The sequence below is a fragment of the Anabrus simplex genome, chromosome 2, assembly GCF_040414725.1.
Source record: "Anabrus simplex isolate iqAnaSimp1 chromosome 2, ASM4041472v1, whole genome shotgun sequence".
Classification (NCBI taxonomy): Eukaryota; Metazoa; Arthropoda; class Insecta; order Orthoptera; family Tettigoniidae; genus Anabrus; species Anabrus simplex.
Window position 1 is genome coordinate 125,452,352 of NC_090266.1, and position 19,177 is coordinate 125,471,528.

Below are 19,177 nucleotides of genomic sequence, written 5' to 3' on the forward strand. Positions count from 1 at the left end.
ACGCTCTACCACGGATCCACAGAGGCAGCTACTTTTTAAAATTAAAGAATAAGAAAGAACAGGAAAAACACTTCATTAGAACACAGTCCTACCTCTGAGATCAGATGTCATGAAGTGGTTGCTTTTGAAGATTAAGTCCCCTGCCGTGCCTTTCGCCGATGAGCTGCTATGGATTTTTCAGTCCTTGCCTAAATGTTCATTTGTCGTATGCGTATAAATTTTCTCCTTCTAACATACATTTTTACTATTTCTGGTGATACAGCGGGGAATTTACTACTAATTATTTGACACACTTTGCGTATAATATTAGGTATGCATGACAGTTCAGCACATCTGTGAATGTCCGTGAAAATTAACTCAAATTCCTTTATTTGGTTTAGCCATTCTTCCGATGGAACGAGTAGACCTCCCCGAGATAACACTTCTATCCATCCCACAGGGGCTGTACCAGAAGAAATGGAAAGCATTTCCCCAGTGGGACTTCCCATTGACCTGTCATATTTTCTTCCACGGTAGGGGTACTGAAATCCCTCTGCTGAACAATCAGGTGTCGCTTTAGATTGAGGTGAATCATTAACAGCACGGTTCTCTATCGCATTGTCCCAAATTTCTGTCTCACCTTCAATCATGCGTAATGCTTCAGGCATATCCAGCAGCAAATCTACAAGTTTAGACGTCAGTATCACATTATCATTTTCTGAAATCACTGCAGCTTTATTCGATAACGGAATATTTTCTGAGTTCGTGCCCAGAAGTAACAGTCTCAATCTAAATTTCACCTCGGTTGGTAGCGGATGTTCACAGAAATGTCTGAGTCCTCTTATCTGAGAAAATAAATTTTCCTGACAGTCTTGGTTTAATCGAGCAGTCAAAATGTCCTTTATGTTGAGATATTGGAGGTCACTAAAAATGCCAAATAATGAACGGATGATCGTCATAAAACCTTACTGAAATGGGAGCAATTGACTCAATTTACCAACTCTCATCCGTTCACAGCATGTGTACAGCTGTCTTAGAATTCCTTCTTGGACCTGATGATCATTACCGTACCCAGTTGCGAGCTTTTTCTTACCATTAGGTGTTCTTGCACTGAGGATATCAAATGAGTCATTTAGAAGCTGGAAGAAGGAAGCAATATGTTCCTCACCAGGCATAAGGAAGCGAAGAGCTTGCGCCGTATGATTAGAAAAAAACTGGATGGCGAAGTACACTAGCTGGCGCTCCCTTCCTTTTACATTTACGTGCTGCAACGAGAGTTTTGGACAGATCTTCATCTCACCATGGTCTAACGCGAGCAACTTTTCAGTGGTTTGTTTTGTAACAAGGATGTTTCCTGGAAGAGTCAGCCTGTCATCTATGAAATGATTTCTCTTTAGTTTGTACAGGTGTGGAACATCAGCAAAGACCCATACTCTTTTCTGTGGACTTCGGGGATTTGGAAAACATGTGTTAGTATGAGTAACATTCAGTTCTTTCCACAAACCTTGATTTTTTGCTCCTAGGTTGGACACCATGACAACAACACTATACCCTGCATCTTCTACGGAGCATATAACCTTGTGAAGCAAAGCTGCAGTCATTTTCAGGTCATACTAAAATAATATGGGTTGTTTCCACACAGAAAACAGTTCGCGAGCCATTACTACCTGTATACAGGTGTGTGGACCAACAATGCGATCTTCCTCTTCGTCATAGCAAACTCTATTGTCGACGTTCATTTCATCAAAGCAGATCACACACATGCGCTCCAACATAGAAAATCTTTCTGCTTGGGCTTTCATTATTAGGAGTATGTCATTGAGCATTCCTTTTCGACAGTGGAATGAGCGATTTACCCATCTTTTCAGAGTAGATATGCCAGGCAAAGGGAATCCTTTATTACGTAAATAAATGTAACATTTGCGAGAAACAGCACGCAATGCTACTGCCTTGCATATATCTTCTCTGGTCAACTTAGCCTGATTCTTATCACTCAATAAAATTTTAATCTGAGTCCTGGAAAGCTGTTTCCCCAAAACAAGATTAATTTCACTCTCCACCTTCCTATCTTTATGATTCGACTTTTATCTTAGCTTTTGTTTTGCTTTCTTCAGTTCTTTATTCAGGTATTTATTTTTTATTTGCAATTTAGTGCACATCAGAACTAATTTCCTATTTTGCTCTTCCAGAACTTCCTTCCTTTAAAAGAAACTCTTCTTCCTCTGAGGTAGTATCTTCAGTAGCCATGGAGTGATCGATTTTTCTGTTCTTTGGGGATACATTCTCAAGAGTCTCTATATCTCTCTTCTTAGTTTCTCTGGCTAACTGCCTCTCTGATCTGTTCTTCTCCAGTTTTTGCTTCGAAGACTGTGGAACTGACGAATTTCTCAGGAATAATTGTGCACATACCGGGCTACTACTGTAAATGCTACCGGAAAGGTTCTCTGTTGGTACTGCATCTTTTTTCAAGATCTTCTTGGGAGGTAAATGCAGTAATTCTGGTCTTAAATTGCGAACATAACTGGTGTCAGTAAAATGCCGTGAGCACACAGTGGAAGTAGCTACACTGAAGAAATCCTTGCTTTTACATTTTCGTATCCAAACATTTTGCAGGTCTGAAGCTTTAGGAAATGAATGATACACGATATCTGTTCCTTTTGTCTTTCTGCTGTATGACAGACAGCCAGTTACTGCACATCCAGGCATTGTTGTCAGTTATTTAGAACAGATATCATCTGCTTTAGCCTAACAAATTTAAGAAATTTTATTCACACTCAAAATTTTGCAAAATGACACACAAATATATACACTATTATGATACTATGAACACACATAAATTTCACACGCAAATAAATATATACACTACAATGATACTATGAACACACACAAATTTCACACGCAAAATATACACTATAATGATACTATGAACACAGAAATTTCATTCCAGCTATTATTACACTCTTCACGCAACTAACGAAAAGAAAATAAGTGCACCTCACAGAACCGAACTATGACACACACATGCTACGCAAAATACAGTAGGCCACTATATAAACCAATAGCAATATACGGAAAGAAACTACGTATAGGTATTACATGGAAATCCTTTCTTTATAAGACAGACGGTGATAAACAACGAAGTAAGATACACGTGCGGTTGTATGCTACGCAGTCACGGTGCTCCTGTGATGACATCACGAGCAGAACAAGGGAAAACTAACATCTACTGCGCAGCCAATCTGGGCCACCCGTGGATCCCAAGTTGACAGTTACATTCCCAACTGAGACACAGTTGATTTTTGAAAAAAGAGTAAAGACATTTGGTTTTCCATGTCGTTACCATGTTAAAAGTCTCAGATTGCAAACTCTGTGTCATCCAACAATATTAAATTATCAAAAATTACGTTCCCACAAGGAAACCTTAGTTTAATTTCTTCGACTGCAACCCTAAAAACATTCAAGCTCTTTGGCCCATTTCGATCATGAAATCACTAGCTTTTCGCCCCAGTGTAGCAGTGAGCTTGTCATATTACCACATCTCTCCAAGATGCTGGTGATGTGACACCAGTGACTACTACTACTACTACTACTACTACTACTACTACTACTACTACTACTACTACTACTACTACTACTACTACTACTACTACTACTACTACTAACTAAGCTTTCATTCCTCCCCTGATGGGGGAGGCAGGCCACCTAGTAGGGAACTCTGGGCAAGAGAGTTGTGAACACCACTGACCACCGCAAGCCTCCTATGTAGGACAATTCAGTGACGATGCACTGTTTACTTCACACGTGCATACGATGGAACAAAATACATCTTAATTGGTGCTAGGAAGGCTGGCGCACAGTGAGCCATCTAGTGACGAATAAGAGTACCACTTACTATAGACCAATGGTAAAGCATTCTTGAAATTCAAACTTTCATTATTAGAGAGTCATACAGTACTCCTGAATAGACAAGATTTTCTTCTAGAGATGCAAAGCAAAGTTCTGTGCAAAATGTAAACCTTATTTTCTAACACAGCAAAAGCCCAAAAGCTTATTGTCATGTCTACAATTACGGGCTGTGGAAATATCAAACTAAATATATAATTATTGTAGTCATTGTCAAAGAATGTGTGCAATTTCAGTTGTTCCTTCAAAACTTCAAGGAGAAATGTTTTTTGATTATAGCCTGTATGTAAATGACTTGATCCTTCATTGCAATATCTTTATATAAGTTTCAGTGAAAGTATAATAGCCTGTGCCTTCATCGTTACTAACATGGGTAAAATTCACCAAAATGGTCTCTTTCTCTGCTCTGTGAGCATGAGACTGGACGAGAGAGATATTGTGAGATGATCTGTGGTAGTGATTGGCGTTTTAATGGGAAATACAATTCAGAAGCTTCCAGAGTGTTATGAGGAGTGAGAAAGGATGCATGTTGTCCTGTCAGGTGTTCAACATCTACAGTAAATACATCATCAGAAAAATTAACAACATAATCTTTGCTGATAATACTGTTGTTCTTGTTAACAGTGAGACAGAACTTGCCTGGCTAGAATATGGATTTAGGATCAATTTAGAGAAGTCTAAAGTTAACAACATTTGATCAAGGAATTGAAGTTCATCTTACAGGGAGTCTGAAGGGACCCCAAGTTGTAGATTACGTGTACTTACTTGGGATCATTGATCAGCGCTTCTGGAAGTTTGGAGAAATAGATGAAAATTAGGACAGAAAAATTCACAAATATTTTAATCTTAGAAAAACTTAAAATCTCCAAATGCTTATCTACTCAGATTTATAAGAGAATACTGTATTTCATTGGTCATGTCGTGAGACGAGATGGAGAGAACAATGAAAAAATTACTGTGAAGGGTAAATTGATGACAATAAACTGCAAGAAAACACAGCTCAACGATGAATAGAGTAAGTGAAGATGTTCATGAAAGAATTCCTTCAATGTTCATTGATGAGGCTGGAAGATTGAAATGATAGGTGCAGTTACATCAAGAACATAATACATGAATGGGGTCACATCACTCAGGAATGAGTCGACAGTTAGGATGATCCCTGAGAATGGACCGTTCTAATAAGCCCAATGTCCAATCAACGAACGGGGTGATATTTTAATATTGTTCTGTTATATTTCCTATTGTGAGGTGAAATTTTTTTTTTTTGTTAGTGGCTTTACGTCGCACTGACACAGATAGGTCTTATGGCGACGATGGGATGTGAAAGGCCTAGGAGTTGGAAGGAAGCGGCCGTGGCCTTAATTAAGGTACAGCCCCAGCATTTGCCTGGTGTAAAAATGGGAAACCACGGAAAACCATCTTCAGGGCTGCCGATAGTGGGATTCAAACCCACTATCTCCCGGATGCAAGCTTACAGCCGCGCGCCCCTAACTGCACGGCCAACTCGCCCGGTATTTCCTATTGTAACCAGAGTCACAAGTCATGGGACATGCAGTTGAATGGTGAATCTGAGATACTGGGATGTAAAATCCTGTTTCAGAAATATCAAACCTGAATTCTCCAAATTTCTTGAAGAGTGTGATACATTTTCTTTAATGCCTCATTGGATGAGTTCCTTTTGGTAATTCATTATGTGTTGTCAGAATTGGAGAGGCATTTGCACCTGTTGTTGGTTAAACTTTGTGATTGACTTAAACTACATCAAAATGCTAGTTAAAACTGCACCAAATTGCTAGTTCAGCTGATGTCTGATTATTTATTTTTATGTAAATACAGTATTCAAAATATTTTCACTATTTTGTCAGTGTGAAAGAAGTGGTATCAATCAGTCAGTCAGTCAATCAATCAATCAATCAATCAATCAATCAATCAATCAATCAATGATCTGCATTTAGGGGTGTCATCCAGGTAGCAGATTCCCTACCAATTGCTTACCTAGTCTTTGTTTTCAAAGAGTTTGGAAATTTATCGAACATTTCATTTTTCACATTAGCAAGGAAATGCAACATTCAGAGCTATGTATTTTTGTTAGCACTGCTCAACACTGTTCCAAACATCAGAAATCTCAGTTTCTTATTCTTTTCAGACAGCGAAACACACAAAGATCTCATTGCAGCAAGTCATCAAATGATCCTCCAGAGCACAAACATAACTCAAAAGAAAATTCACAGGTGCTTTACAAGACATAATAGCTCCTGCTGGAAATAACAATGGTTCCTTCAGATGACAGCAACATGTTTTTTTTACTCTTTCACGGTTTCCTGGTCACTCCACGTGAGATTTTTGCTGGACAAAGCGGAGGCGGGATATAATTTCATCTGTCAGTCATTAATCATTGCCCCAGAGGAGTACGACAGGCTTCGGCAGCTGGCACAATTCCTATCCTCGCTGCAAGATGGGGGCTTCATTCATCCCATTCCTGACCCAGTCCCATGACTGGAAACAGGTTGTGGATTTTCATTTCATAGTAGGAGACTGAAATAAAACTGGGACTTAAGTCTGTACATGGAGTCGGTGAAGTATCACTCAAGAGAGGGTGGAGTGCCCGACAGCGCATGTTCTCCTTGCTTTCTCTCCACTAGTCTCAAGAAAGAAGCAGGGGAGTTAAGATGGCTTTGAGAGTCCCACACATCGTTTTGTGCATAACACAGATCTTCACAACACATACCAAAAATCTGTTGTTTCACCTGCCTTCTCTTAGGCTAATAAATAAATCAAGCAGAGAAATTGTTCCACCTAATCGGTACTTCCTATTTTGCCTTTGGCAGTTTTAATTTACAAGTAGTGCATGTTTTGTTTACATTAACTAAACATCATCAGTTACACTTTTTTGGTTTTGGTAGAAATTCATAAAAGTATAAAGATACATTATTCCATGTGAATCTTAAAACTATCTCCCACATATTAAAAAATTAAAGGTTGAATGTTTGAAACCGTGGGAGGGGGCGAGGGAGGTGGAAGGGGGCGAAGTTAACAACTTAGCTATGTCTATTTTGGCTAAAACTTCTGGCTAATAAACATTTCTAAAAACATGTTATAATTGATGACTAGAAAATGTCTTTGTTCTTTTTAATGTTCTCTTAACATGGAATATAGAAATGTAAACTGTCTTCTTATAACAACATGATTGACTGAGAATCCCTAGTTGATTCTTGTATGTTTAGGCTAATAATATTTCTGGTGGAATTTAATGTTACTCCAAGAATTCATAAGTTTGTACAACATCTGTTTGTGCATTGAATGGTTAGTTGCTTTGCAACATAACCCCGAATATAGGAGCTTTGCCCCACGTTCTTACTACATTGGGAACACAAAAAGAACAAAGACATTTTCTAGTCATCAATTATAACATGTTTTTAGAAATGTTTAGTAGCCAGAAGTTGTACCAAAAGTTGTTAACTTCCCCACCACCCTCCCCTCCCTCACCCCCTCCCACGTTTTCAAAGGTTCAACCTTAAATTTTTAATATGTTAGAGATTGTTTAAAGATTTACAAGTCTCTGTACTTTTGCAAATTTCTACCTAAACCAGAAGAGTGTAACTGATGATGTTTAGTTAATCTAAATGAAACATGTACTGCTTGCAAATTAAATTTGCCGAAGGCAAAATAAAAAGTATCGATTAGGTGGAACAATTTCTCTGCTTGATTTATTGATTAATTCATCGATATGGACCATGAAGTGGATGGTTTGCAATTCTCTTAGGCTACTGTTATTTAAAAATATTAGTACGCAGCTTTTTATTTTCAATATGAAACACGTTTCATTTCTGCATTTTGACATAGTCTCTGCTTCAGGACTAACAGCGAAATGTGTCACGTCACAAGTTATGTTATTTCTCCCATTCTATTCCTTTTACACTGATTGCTCATCTGTAATGCAGCCTGCACAGAAGGCTTATCTTCTCATTGCCACTTCCCAGATTCCGTGCATGGACTTTTGGAAGTGTAGAAGATCCGGCAACCCTACTTTAAAAAGTTATTATGTAAACTGACAAGTAGTTGAATTGCTTGACTTTTTACCTGTAGCTGATTTTGTTTATTGTGTGGTAGAATACAGTTATGATGTATGCAATTTGAGTAGAAGTAGTATAGTGGTTGTTATTTGGATATTTCAGACCGAGTGATTACAAGCCCTTGCCCCCTCCTAAGACTGGCAGCTATAAACCAGTACCCCCTCCAAAGCCTAAAAACTACCGCCCTCCTCCACCAGACAGTCAGAACCAATGGGGTCGAAGTGGTGGAGATGGAAACTATGACCATCAGCGTTCACCCCAGAGGAATATGGACGTGGGAATTTCCTCTTCTCCGATGGGTACTCTGAGGAATGATGATAATGCTAATGTGGCAGCTATGATGAAGGCAGGCAGTGGTAATGTGTATCAGCATTCGAAATCTTTCTCCATGGCTGGAGGTTTGGATGGAGGAAATTTTTCACCACATCAAAATGGAGGTAATCCTTGTTTGTTTCTTAGTCTCATCTTTTGTAATGTATTGTTTATTCTTTTAAGTTTGAATAGAATTTCTTGTAAGTAAGATCTTTTTCCTGTCATAATAATAATAAGAGATTATCTATTCAAGATTCTGACTGTCGGGTCTGATGGCCTCGTTCTTTGGCCTCTAAAGCAACAATTATCATTAGGGATTGGATTTTTATAAACTAAAACTCTTGAAATATGTATGCACTTATGCCCTAAAAAATGCATGACATGAAAACTTAGAAATATGATGCAAGAGAAATCAAATGGTCTGAAAATTTGCTTAGACCAGCAGCAAACTGGCAAATTCCTAACATTCTTTCATCGTTGCTATTGTGACAAGTTACTGTTCGTGACATCCGTTACTGTCAAGCTTAATTTATTGCAGACTATAAATCTCATGTTAGATCCATATTGACAGTTGAACTTCTTAAAAATTGTACAAAATTGTGTTAATTATCCTCCTAGTCAATATTTAATACTACAGTACTTAATATTACAGAGTATTTAGTATTTACATTGTATTTAACCACAAAATATTTCTAAGGATAGGGAATGCAAAATAATCAAACACAAACAAAATCACTTGGGATTATTGGGACAAAACATGTCAATGATACTTGGAGAATGGCTAAAACGATACCATATGTATACCACATTTTGGTCAAATATGACTCTATGACCAATAAAAACCATGTCATCGTGTTCACAATAGCTAGAAATATGTTTAGTTTAACTTCAGTTTGTAAAAACAGACTAGGATAGAAACATGACTTGTCACGGAAATCTGAGCATTAATCATATCATTCTCACTATCAGAGTTTCTCTACACTGTTCCGATCTGTGTACAACCTGTGACAATAAAGTTCGGTGAATAGTCCTGTACTATCAACATAGATGAACAATGCACGACAGTGACATTACTGACCTTTGAAATAGTCCTCTCCCATTACTATGCACTGCAGAGATCGGCGATACATGTCCTGGAAACTTTGCAAGAAGGCTTCCTTTGGCATGGTGTTCAAAAGCCTCGTCATGTTTCATTGGATGTGAGGAATATCGTCAAATCTCTTTCCTTTCAAAGCGAGTTTGATGCGTGACTTTTCAGCTCTGGCCTTTTTGCGACGAGGGGATCTCGGAAAACGCCATTCCATGCTTTGCTGTTTCATTTCAGGGTCGTACCTGAGACACCAGGTTTCATCCTCAGTGACAATACAGTAAAAGAAATTTGGTGTCACATCCGCCGTTTTGACAAAATCATGTGAAGCCTCTAAACATGCCTACTTCTGATTATCAGTCGAGTGGTGGTGATAATGATGATGATGATGCTTGTTGTTTAAAGGGGCCTAACATCTAGGTCATTGGCCCGTATCAGTCAAGTGATGTGGCACAAGACAAGAACACGTTTTCCTCTTCCCTAACTTCTGGGTAACGATTTGTCGCACGGATTCAGTGTTAATCTGCAGTTTATCCACTATCATGCACACAGTTAATCGCCGATCGTTCGTGATTAATGTCCTCACCTTCTCAATGTTTCTGTCACTGACGGCGGTTGCCGGTCTTCCGCTATGGGGGTTGTCAGAAACACTTTCCAAGGCCACCTTGAAAACGGGTGAAGCACTCGTACACACACTTCAAGGACAGTGCTTGATCTTCGTAAACACGTACCAGCATCGCATGTGTTTCTTTTGGTGTGTTGCTAAGCTTAAAACAAAACTGTACAATGATCTTTCGGTCGTTCATGTTCCTGTTCGCAGTTCAGAACCAACACACTAAACACGCACTGTGTCAAACTGGTCTTTCACGGCACACACACGATGCTCAACTGAACAACGTTGGGAGCAGGTGGTCAAAACCTGCTGCTACGCAGGTGCAGCATTGTGGGTCGCCAGCGTTGCCGGATCGACCTTCTGACTTCATTCACCGAACTTTATTGTCACAGGTTGGAGTTTAATTTTCCACTCACTACTTTCTTGAAATGAAGGAAAGAAAAAATACTTTTTAAAATATATTTGACTATGATAACATAGCTACTGGGCCTGTGTCCTTAAAATTTGGTCCTGTTAATTTAATAATAATAATAATAATAATAATAATAATAATAATAAAGCAAACTTGTGTCCTTCTCTCGACTGGTGCAGATCTTTCCTAGCACACCTCCCATAAAGTGAGCTATATGTACCATTTTTACTACATACCAGCCCTCCTGTCATATTTAAATCTCTGGCAGTACTGGCAATCAAACCCAGACCCCCAATTATGGCAGTTAATAGTGCTAACCGTTACTCTATGGAGGTGGAGATAATAATAATAATAATAATAATAATAATAATAATAATAATAATAATAATAATAATAATAATAATAATATCATATCATCAGAAGCAGCAATGGGCTGTATGGCTCATATGGTAAAGCACTTGCATTCCGAGTCCAAGGGGGGGGGGGGTTAGATTCCACCTCAGTATGGTGGTATTAGAAGGGACTCATATAAGCCAGCGTCATGTTGATAGATTTACAATACTGCGTAGAATTTCTACTGGGCTGAGTGGCTTAGACATTAGAAGCTCTGGCCTTCTGAGCCCAAGTTGGCAGGTTCATTTCCAGATTAGTGTGATGGTATTTAAAAATGCTCATATATGCCAGCCTCATGTTCATATATTTATCAGCATGTAAAAAAAAAAAGAACTCCCACAAGACAAAATTCTGGCACCTCAGTCCCTCCAAAAAGGCATAAAAGTAGTTAGATGTAAAACCAATGGTTTTTTTTTTTTTTTTTTTTTTTTTTTTTTTTTTTTTTTTTTTTTACAAGTCTAACTGAAGTGTTGTAATTTTGTACTTGTATCATTAATTTGTATAATTTTCTATCTCTGTGAATATTTGCCATATTAGTTTAATATTTTTATAGGTGAAGATACAAATGGTGGTTTTGATTCTGGTCATGGTAGTAGTCTAGATCGAAATTATAATCCCACCATGAGTCGTGGGGGTACCAGTGGAGGGCAGTATTACTACAATATCCCGCCTCCCAGGGGAGCTCCAGCTGATAGTTACCATAATCATAACCACCACAGTCATCACAATCGTGAGCCGAGTGGGTTGGATCTTGCCAATCGAGAGCAGCGAGGTTCAGCATTTGAACTCTACAAAAAGCCGACTGACCCCAGAGGAAATGCAATGCAGCATTACCTTGACAATAATCTCAGGTAAGTTGTGCAAGCAACGACTGAATGAACAGTGATGGTGATAAGACTTAATATGTTTCACAGAATAATGGTTGCCTGTCAGTAAATCACATAAAAGAATGGAAACATGGCACTTACAATATTATTGTCTGTCTTTATAAAAACTTGGTTTGTGGTTTTGGATCAATAGTAAATACAACAGACAGCTGATGTAGTGTTGGATCACATGTCCCTTTATGGTGTTGTAAAACCTCATATTATCATTGTAACAGTTGATTTTAACCCGTCATAATATATCCTTGGCTTTTTAATCATTCAGTTTGGGGGTTAGCATAATCTTAGGTCATCCTACCTGATGATGATGATGATAATGATGATGATGATGATGATGATGATGATGATGATGATGATCGTATAGTCTCAGCTGTCATTTTTTTTCGACACTCCTGTTTGCTGCCATGTAATGGGTGAAGCACAATTCTACTGGAAGGTTCCTATGGTTAAGTTAATCACGTCAAGTAGATGCAGAATGCACTACCACATGCCAACAGTTACAATACAGAGTGCCAGATTTTTTTGCTCCTCAGAAATAGATTACCTTGACTGGGACCGAACCTGTGAATTTGGTGTCACAAATTGTTCACTTTACTTCTGATCCACAGAGGCAGCTTACCTTACCTAACATGTACAAGTAATAGAAATGGAAGTCAGCATACACGTATAAAACAGCAAAGAATGAAAACAAGGGAGGAGGTTAGGAACTAGGAATGGCATTAAAGGAGATGCTCATCCCTCAGCTCTCAAACATGTTTGTAACCTCCTAAACAAGTTTGCAGACATTCGGCGGATCTCATCGTCAGAGATGTTCGATATAACTTGCTGAATGTTATCCTGGAATTCTTCTCACGTGTGAGGTTGCTGACATGCAATTTTCCTTTCGACAGCTAATAATCACATCGATTTAAAATGAGAGATCTAGCAGGCCAGTTAACGAAAACACCCTTCATTACTACCATGGACCGATTCACAGTGTGTGGTGCTGCATTATCTTGAATGCTCTTGAATAAAATTGTCTCACGATCAGGTCTATGTATCGGTCAACATTTACAGTTTCATGAAAATATATTGATCCTGCAAGAATTTGTCGCACACGAAACTCCAAACTTCACATCATGAAGCAGCTAGGCATGAAGCCAGTTCCTGCACTCTTGTAGTATTCACATCACCATTCAAATGGATCCATCTTATCACTAATGAACAACAATTCCTGGTCAACGTCTGCATTGTGAACTGACTGTAAAACCATTTAAACTGAACCCTCGTGCTGCTGCAGGCTCCGTTATGTTTTGGATAGTTGTGAGGGTGTACGGTTTTTCTGTTAACAGTTTAGTTGCTTATTAGACAGAAGAAAGCGACACATTAGCCTTTATTGTGACATACAACAGAAAGTGGAAGGGTGTATTTTCCGAAAGTGCTCCAATTTCATCTAGCATCTTTGGTGTTAACACAGTTTGTCTCTTTTGTTAAGAATCGACCTGGTGGTGCAAAACTTCTTCACTATATTACATACCACATTCCTATTTGGAAATCTGTGAATGAATCAAAACCGGCACTCCTTGAAAACGAATACCATATTTCACTTAACACTCCACAGTGAAAATATGTTATTCTAATATAAATATCACTTTTCAACCATTTGAGAGTCAGATTTTCGAAGCACTCTCATACCCCACATTTTAGGTTTTTGCACGCTCATACATAAACTCCATTATACATTACTGTAGAGGCACATAATACTTTTTTTTAAATGGCCAAGTCATAAATGTGAAAAATTCATGATTAAGAATGTTTTTGTGTGGTATTTCACAAAATACATACAAGCTTGCTCTTGCTGCACTCTTGTAGTGATTGTTGTATTCACAACGCCACTCAAATGAATCCGTCTTATCATAATGAACAACAGTTCTTGGTCAACGTCTGCATTGTAAACTGACTGTGAACATACAGCATGTTGACATGATATAGGCTTTTTGGTTTATGCCTTGTCATGTGTAAGGTTGCTGACATGCAATTTTCCTTTCGACAGCTAATAATCACATAGATTTAAAATGAGAGATCTAGCAGGCCAGTTAACGAAAACACCCTTCGCAGAGAACTTTGACCATTAAAAAGGTCTTAGGGAGAACACTGCCCTATATATTCTGTCGTATCTCCTGTGGCACTTCCTGAGAGACGCAGTATATTGCATTGTGACCTGCATTGGGTTAAGCAACACTGTACTAAAAAATTCTTGCACAGAAATTATACTGAAAAAAAAAAAGGCAATGGTACTAAACTCTTGTCCAAGTTCATAAGGTGAACATACAGCACATTAACGATACACTACTCTGCTCAACTCCTGGCCTCAGCCTGCAGACAATTCTACTATGACGGCTGCATGATATGAAGTCATCATACAGCTAGCATCAAGCCTACCTTGCACAATTTTAAAATTAAGACTCTGTACATGCCACACAGAATTAATTGTCGTTACTTCACGTAAGGAGTTTGAACATCATGGCCAACAGAATAGAATGAATGTAAAGTGCCTCTGATCACCTGTATGTGCATTTGTATGTGTATTGGGTTACAGTTGGGGGGGGGGAAATGGCTGTGGCTTATATGTAAGGAGCCATTCCTTTCGAGTAGAAACTTGTAGAATAACTGAAAGTGGACTTTTCGTCTAGTTTCTCTTCTGAGTTGTGCCGACAAGACTGAGTAAACCAGTCTTTAACTCTTGATCCACCCATGTTAAACTCTCGACTTGAAGTCATTTTCTGTTTATGTTTTTACAAACCAAAGTTAATACAGTTATGTCTACATAATTATATGTGTAATTTTCCAAAAATACCCCGAAAAACAGGAACATAACAATGCTTATTTTGGCTGTTGTAGCTGTAAGTCATTACTCATTTTCAATATGATATTTATTTTGTTAACATTTGATAAGAAAGTTCTTAAAACTTGTAAACAATGGAGTTATTAACAAGTAAGAACAAACCCATGGTGCAACTGCCTACTGAGGCTTTGGATTGCCAAGATGACTCTACCCAGCCAGTTGGCCTGCAGATACTGGATGCCATGTGGTCATTGGGATGACATTCTCTGCCATATTGCTTGCCTTCTTGATTTGGTCTACTCCTCTCATATCAGTTGGCCTTGTGAGGCTGAGAGAACCCCATTACACCCCTTAGTCCAGAATTTAAATCCATGGACTGGCCGGGAATGAAACCAGGTGAGAGGCAGGCAGACTATTCCTACACCACGGGGCTGGAACAAAGATAACAACAGAATAAAAATTCTAACAATATGAAATATGATATTAATGCCTGTTGCTCATGGTCAAATTTTCTTTCAAATTTATTGTGCAATAATTTTATTTTATAAAATTTCTGTTGCTCATGATCAGATTCAAGTTTTATAAAACCTTTGATAAAAAATTTCACAAAATAGGACATGTTCTATTCCGTAAAATACATTTTGCGAAATGAACCAATTAGCGAAACTGACATGACGATGATGCTGGCGCTATGACATGAGAAGATAGTGAAGCTTGTTCATAAACATAAACAAATACGTCTAAATGGTGAGTTCCGGGTAGACTAAGGAAGCTACTAATGTTTATATCAGGTTAAAATGCCAATCACAACAGAAGTGCAAGAAGGGACGCAGAAAACTCAATCGCCGAATTTGTGTCAAATGTTCGTCTGAACACAAGTCAGGATGATGTGAAGGCAAAGATAAATGGGCTTTGAACTCAATCCTTGGCAGCACATACACATCTTAGTTCAGAATTTAGTTCATAGAGGCCATCCTGATGTCCACGGATTTTATAAAATAATTTTACCATGAACAATACAACTTGTTTTAGTCATATTTTTATAAAATTAGTTATACAACAAATTTTATTAAACATTTTACCGTGGGCAATGGGCATAACAGTAAATAGTAAATTACATATATCTCTGTAATACAGTTATGTCTACATAATTATATGTGTAATTTTCCAAAAATACCCCGAAAAACAGGAACATAACAATGCTTATTTTGGCTGTTGTAGCTGTAAGTCATTCATTTGATTCCATAGAGAGCTTATTTGGATAAAGTCATGTATAAAATGGTAACTTATTCATGGATCATGAATACTGGTATATTGTATTATGCTGTGTGTTAGTGGAGCTAAATAACTAAGTGATGGAATGACAACATGTCAGATGATTGATACTGTCACTACAGAGATTTGCAAATTGTTAAAATATTAACAGTTGATATTCGAAGGTTAACTCCATACAGAGCAGGAACTTGAACTTAGCTCTTCTGGGTGAGAAGCCTTTAAACTAATTCTTGGATAATAGTGGCTGTAATATAGGAAGTAGTTGGAAGAAAATTTCAAAATTTAGTTAGGTCTTGTAAATGATACCGCTAGTCAGTTGTAAATTTATTGTTTATTATTCCATGTTCATATTTTGTTGTTTTGTGAAGATAATGTGTTAAAAATAGCTTATGTTTCCATCTTTCTGTGATTCCCTGAAGGACAGTAGATTTTACAGACTGTTACCCATTTTATTTACTCCAGTGAGATTTCAAATAATTCTTACATAGAAGAGGGTAGGTTTTTTTAAAGAATTGTATTGCTTTTTTTAATCTGTGCTTGTAAGCTATCAAGTTTTATATGTATAATTCTTGCTCACTCTGTGTTAAATAAAATGTATATACCAACACACTATTCTTTCACAGACCTGTCTATTTTTGCATAACATTCTGTTGATACAACATAAACTTGGCCAGGTATTTCTTATTTTGACCATTAATAATTTATTCAGTCATCGTATTACATTATCAGTTATAGATGGGTATAATATGGTATCAGCTCTCCTCAGAGCTTAGAAATAGCCCACTGTAGTTTATTGTAGAGAATTTATACATGAATGAGAATATATATAATCTTATTTTTGCAAGTTGTTTTATATCTCACCGACACAGATAGGTCTTATGGCGACTATGGGGCAGGAAAGGGTTAGGAGTGCAAAGGAAGTGGTGATGGCCCCACATTTGCATGGTGTGGAAATGGGAAACCATGGAAAACCATCATCAGGGCTGCTGACAGTGGGGTTCAAACTCACTATTTTCCGAATACTAGGTACTGGCCGCACTTAAGTGGCTGCAGCTATTGAGCTCAGTAGGATACTTGCTAAAAACGTGGAAGTCAAAACAGAATTTTCAACTTAGCGAAGAGTGAAACATACAGGGTAATTCACCTAAGATGTAACACGGAAATAACGTCTAAACCATTAAAGATATCTATATTTTGTTTTCATATTTTTAAATGACACCCAGGGGCTTGTAAAATAATGTGCTACATATTCTCATGGGGTGATTAATAACTGAGATATTAATACTAACTCCATATTTTTAAATGGAAAGGCACAAATTGATACAGGTGGCCTAAGAGTTTAACTGCATACAAGTTCAAATATGTAAGTATTTTGAAAATCGGACAGTTACTTTTTGAGATCTCAATAAGAACAGTATGCGTGGTTTTGCATGCCGCATCAGACAGCGTGCAGTCGGGCAAGGACATAATGACGCGCAAGCAGTGTCCTGGGTGTGATTCCAGCCCAGGAATGTAAGCATATCATATACATGTGATGGGTTTGCAATGTGAAACAAAGTGAAAACAGGTAGGGAATCTGCCACCTGGGCGACTGCCCTAAATGCAGATCAGTATTGATTGATTGATTGATTGATTGATTGATTGATTGATTGATTGATTGATTGTGACAGGCAAACTCATGACAGGACAGGGAGGGTTGATGTTTTTAAAAGGAATAATATAATTACATTGACTTCAAAGGAGCATAACGAAAGCCATAATTGTCACTAGTTTGAGTGCACAGTTCATACTATTTTATGAATTGAGAAATAAACATAACACAGGATGCAGTACATGGCTGGTATCCACTCTGTGGCTGGAATCAATGCCAGGAAACAGCTTGCTTGCTGTTACGTCCTTGGCCGACCTTACGCTGTCTGATGCGGCACGCAAAAGCCCAAATGCGGTTTTTATTGATATCTGAAAAGTAACTGTCCGATTTTGAAAATACTTACATATTTGAACTTGTACGCAGTTGAACTTTTAGGCCAGCTGTATGTATTTGTGCCGTTACTTTTAAAAATATGGAGTTAGTATCAATATCTCGGTTATTACTCACTCCATGAGAATAAGTAGTACATTATTTTACAGGCCCCTGGGTATCATTTACGAATATGACAACAGAATACCGATATCTTTAATGGTTTAGGCATTAATTCTGTGTAACATGTTAAGTTAATAACCCTATATATTATTAACATTGTATTAATGTATTAATCAAAGTCGTGGTATAGGCTTCACTGGCGGTATGTATACAGTATATATTAAAAAATATACATATGTATTTTTAGTCTCTAGGCCTGTGTGGATGAACTAAATGACTTTACAAGTCTCTATTTGCAACTAGAATGGCAGCCTCAGTTACTTCTATACCTTGAAATCATTATGAACTAAATATGTCCATCATCTCGATCATCTCCTAGGTCTCTGCTTTCTTGCACCCTAATGCCAAATCTATTATTATCTTGGGTGACAATCCTCCTCCATTTTTCCCACTGCTAAAGCCACTTAAAGAATATATAATTTGGATATTCCATGGAAAGAGTGAATATCAAAACAGAATTTTCAAACCCATGAATAACATTTTAATCATCGTCACAGTGTGTGCACTACAGATGATGTAAAATGCTTATTTATTTCTGTTACTTCTCACCATCAGCATTCCTAGTGTAGGAGAACTGGAAGAGTGTTGGAAGGCAATGGTTGTCGATGTCGTAAACAATGCTCTGGAATAAGATACAGGGTCTCTCTTATAAATCCAGGCCTCTGTGAATTTACTAATCACCGCCACATTCATCTACTTGTAACTTGTTCTGTGGTCTCGTTTAAGTCTATATCTCTTATCTTTAAATCATTAAAACTGAGTCTAACCATTGTCATCTTGGCCTCCATTTAATCCTCTTGCCCTCCATAACAGAGTCCATTATGCTCCTAGGTAACCTGTCCTCCTCCATTCGCCTCACATGACCCCACCAACAAAACCAGTTTATGTGTACAGCTTCATACATGGAGTTCATTCCTAACTTAACCTTTATTTCCTCGTTCTGAGTACCCTCCTGCCATTGTTCCCACCTGTTTGTACCAGCAATCATTCTTGCTACTTACTTGTATGTAACTTTTAGCTTATGAATAAGATATCCTGAGTCCACCCAGCTTTCACTCCCTTAAAGCAATGTTGGTCTGAAAACAGACCGAGGTAAAGATAGTTTTGTCCGGGCGCTGACTTCCTTCTTACAGAACAATGTTGATCGCAACGGCGAGCTCACTGCATTAGCTTTACTGCACCTTGATTCAGTCTCACTTACTATATTACCATCCTGGGAGAATGCACATCCTAAATACTTATTTACTTTTTATATATTATGTCAGGATCAGCAACAAGC

General features: G+C 37.9%; 1 protein-coding gene across 2 annotated transcripts in view; it reads left to right on the forward strand.

The window, feature by feature from the left end:
- The window catches only part of pyd (polychaetoid), a 707,172-nt gene that overhangs the window by 658,659 nt on the left and 29,336 nt on the right, over positions 1-19,177 (forward strand). For both annotated transcript variants that reach the window (XM_067140350.2, XM_067140351.2), the window contains exons 17-18: positions 8,058-8,392; positions 11,326-11,623. In XM_067140350.2, the coding sequence (XP_066996451.2) occupies positions 8,058-8,392; positions 11,326-11,623 (633 nt within the window). The remainder of the gene's footprint in view (positions 1-8,057; positions 8,393-11,325; positions 11,624-19,177) is intronic.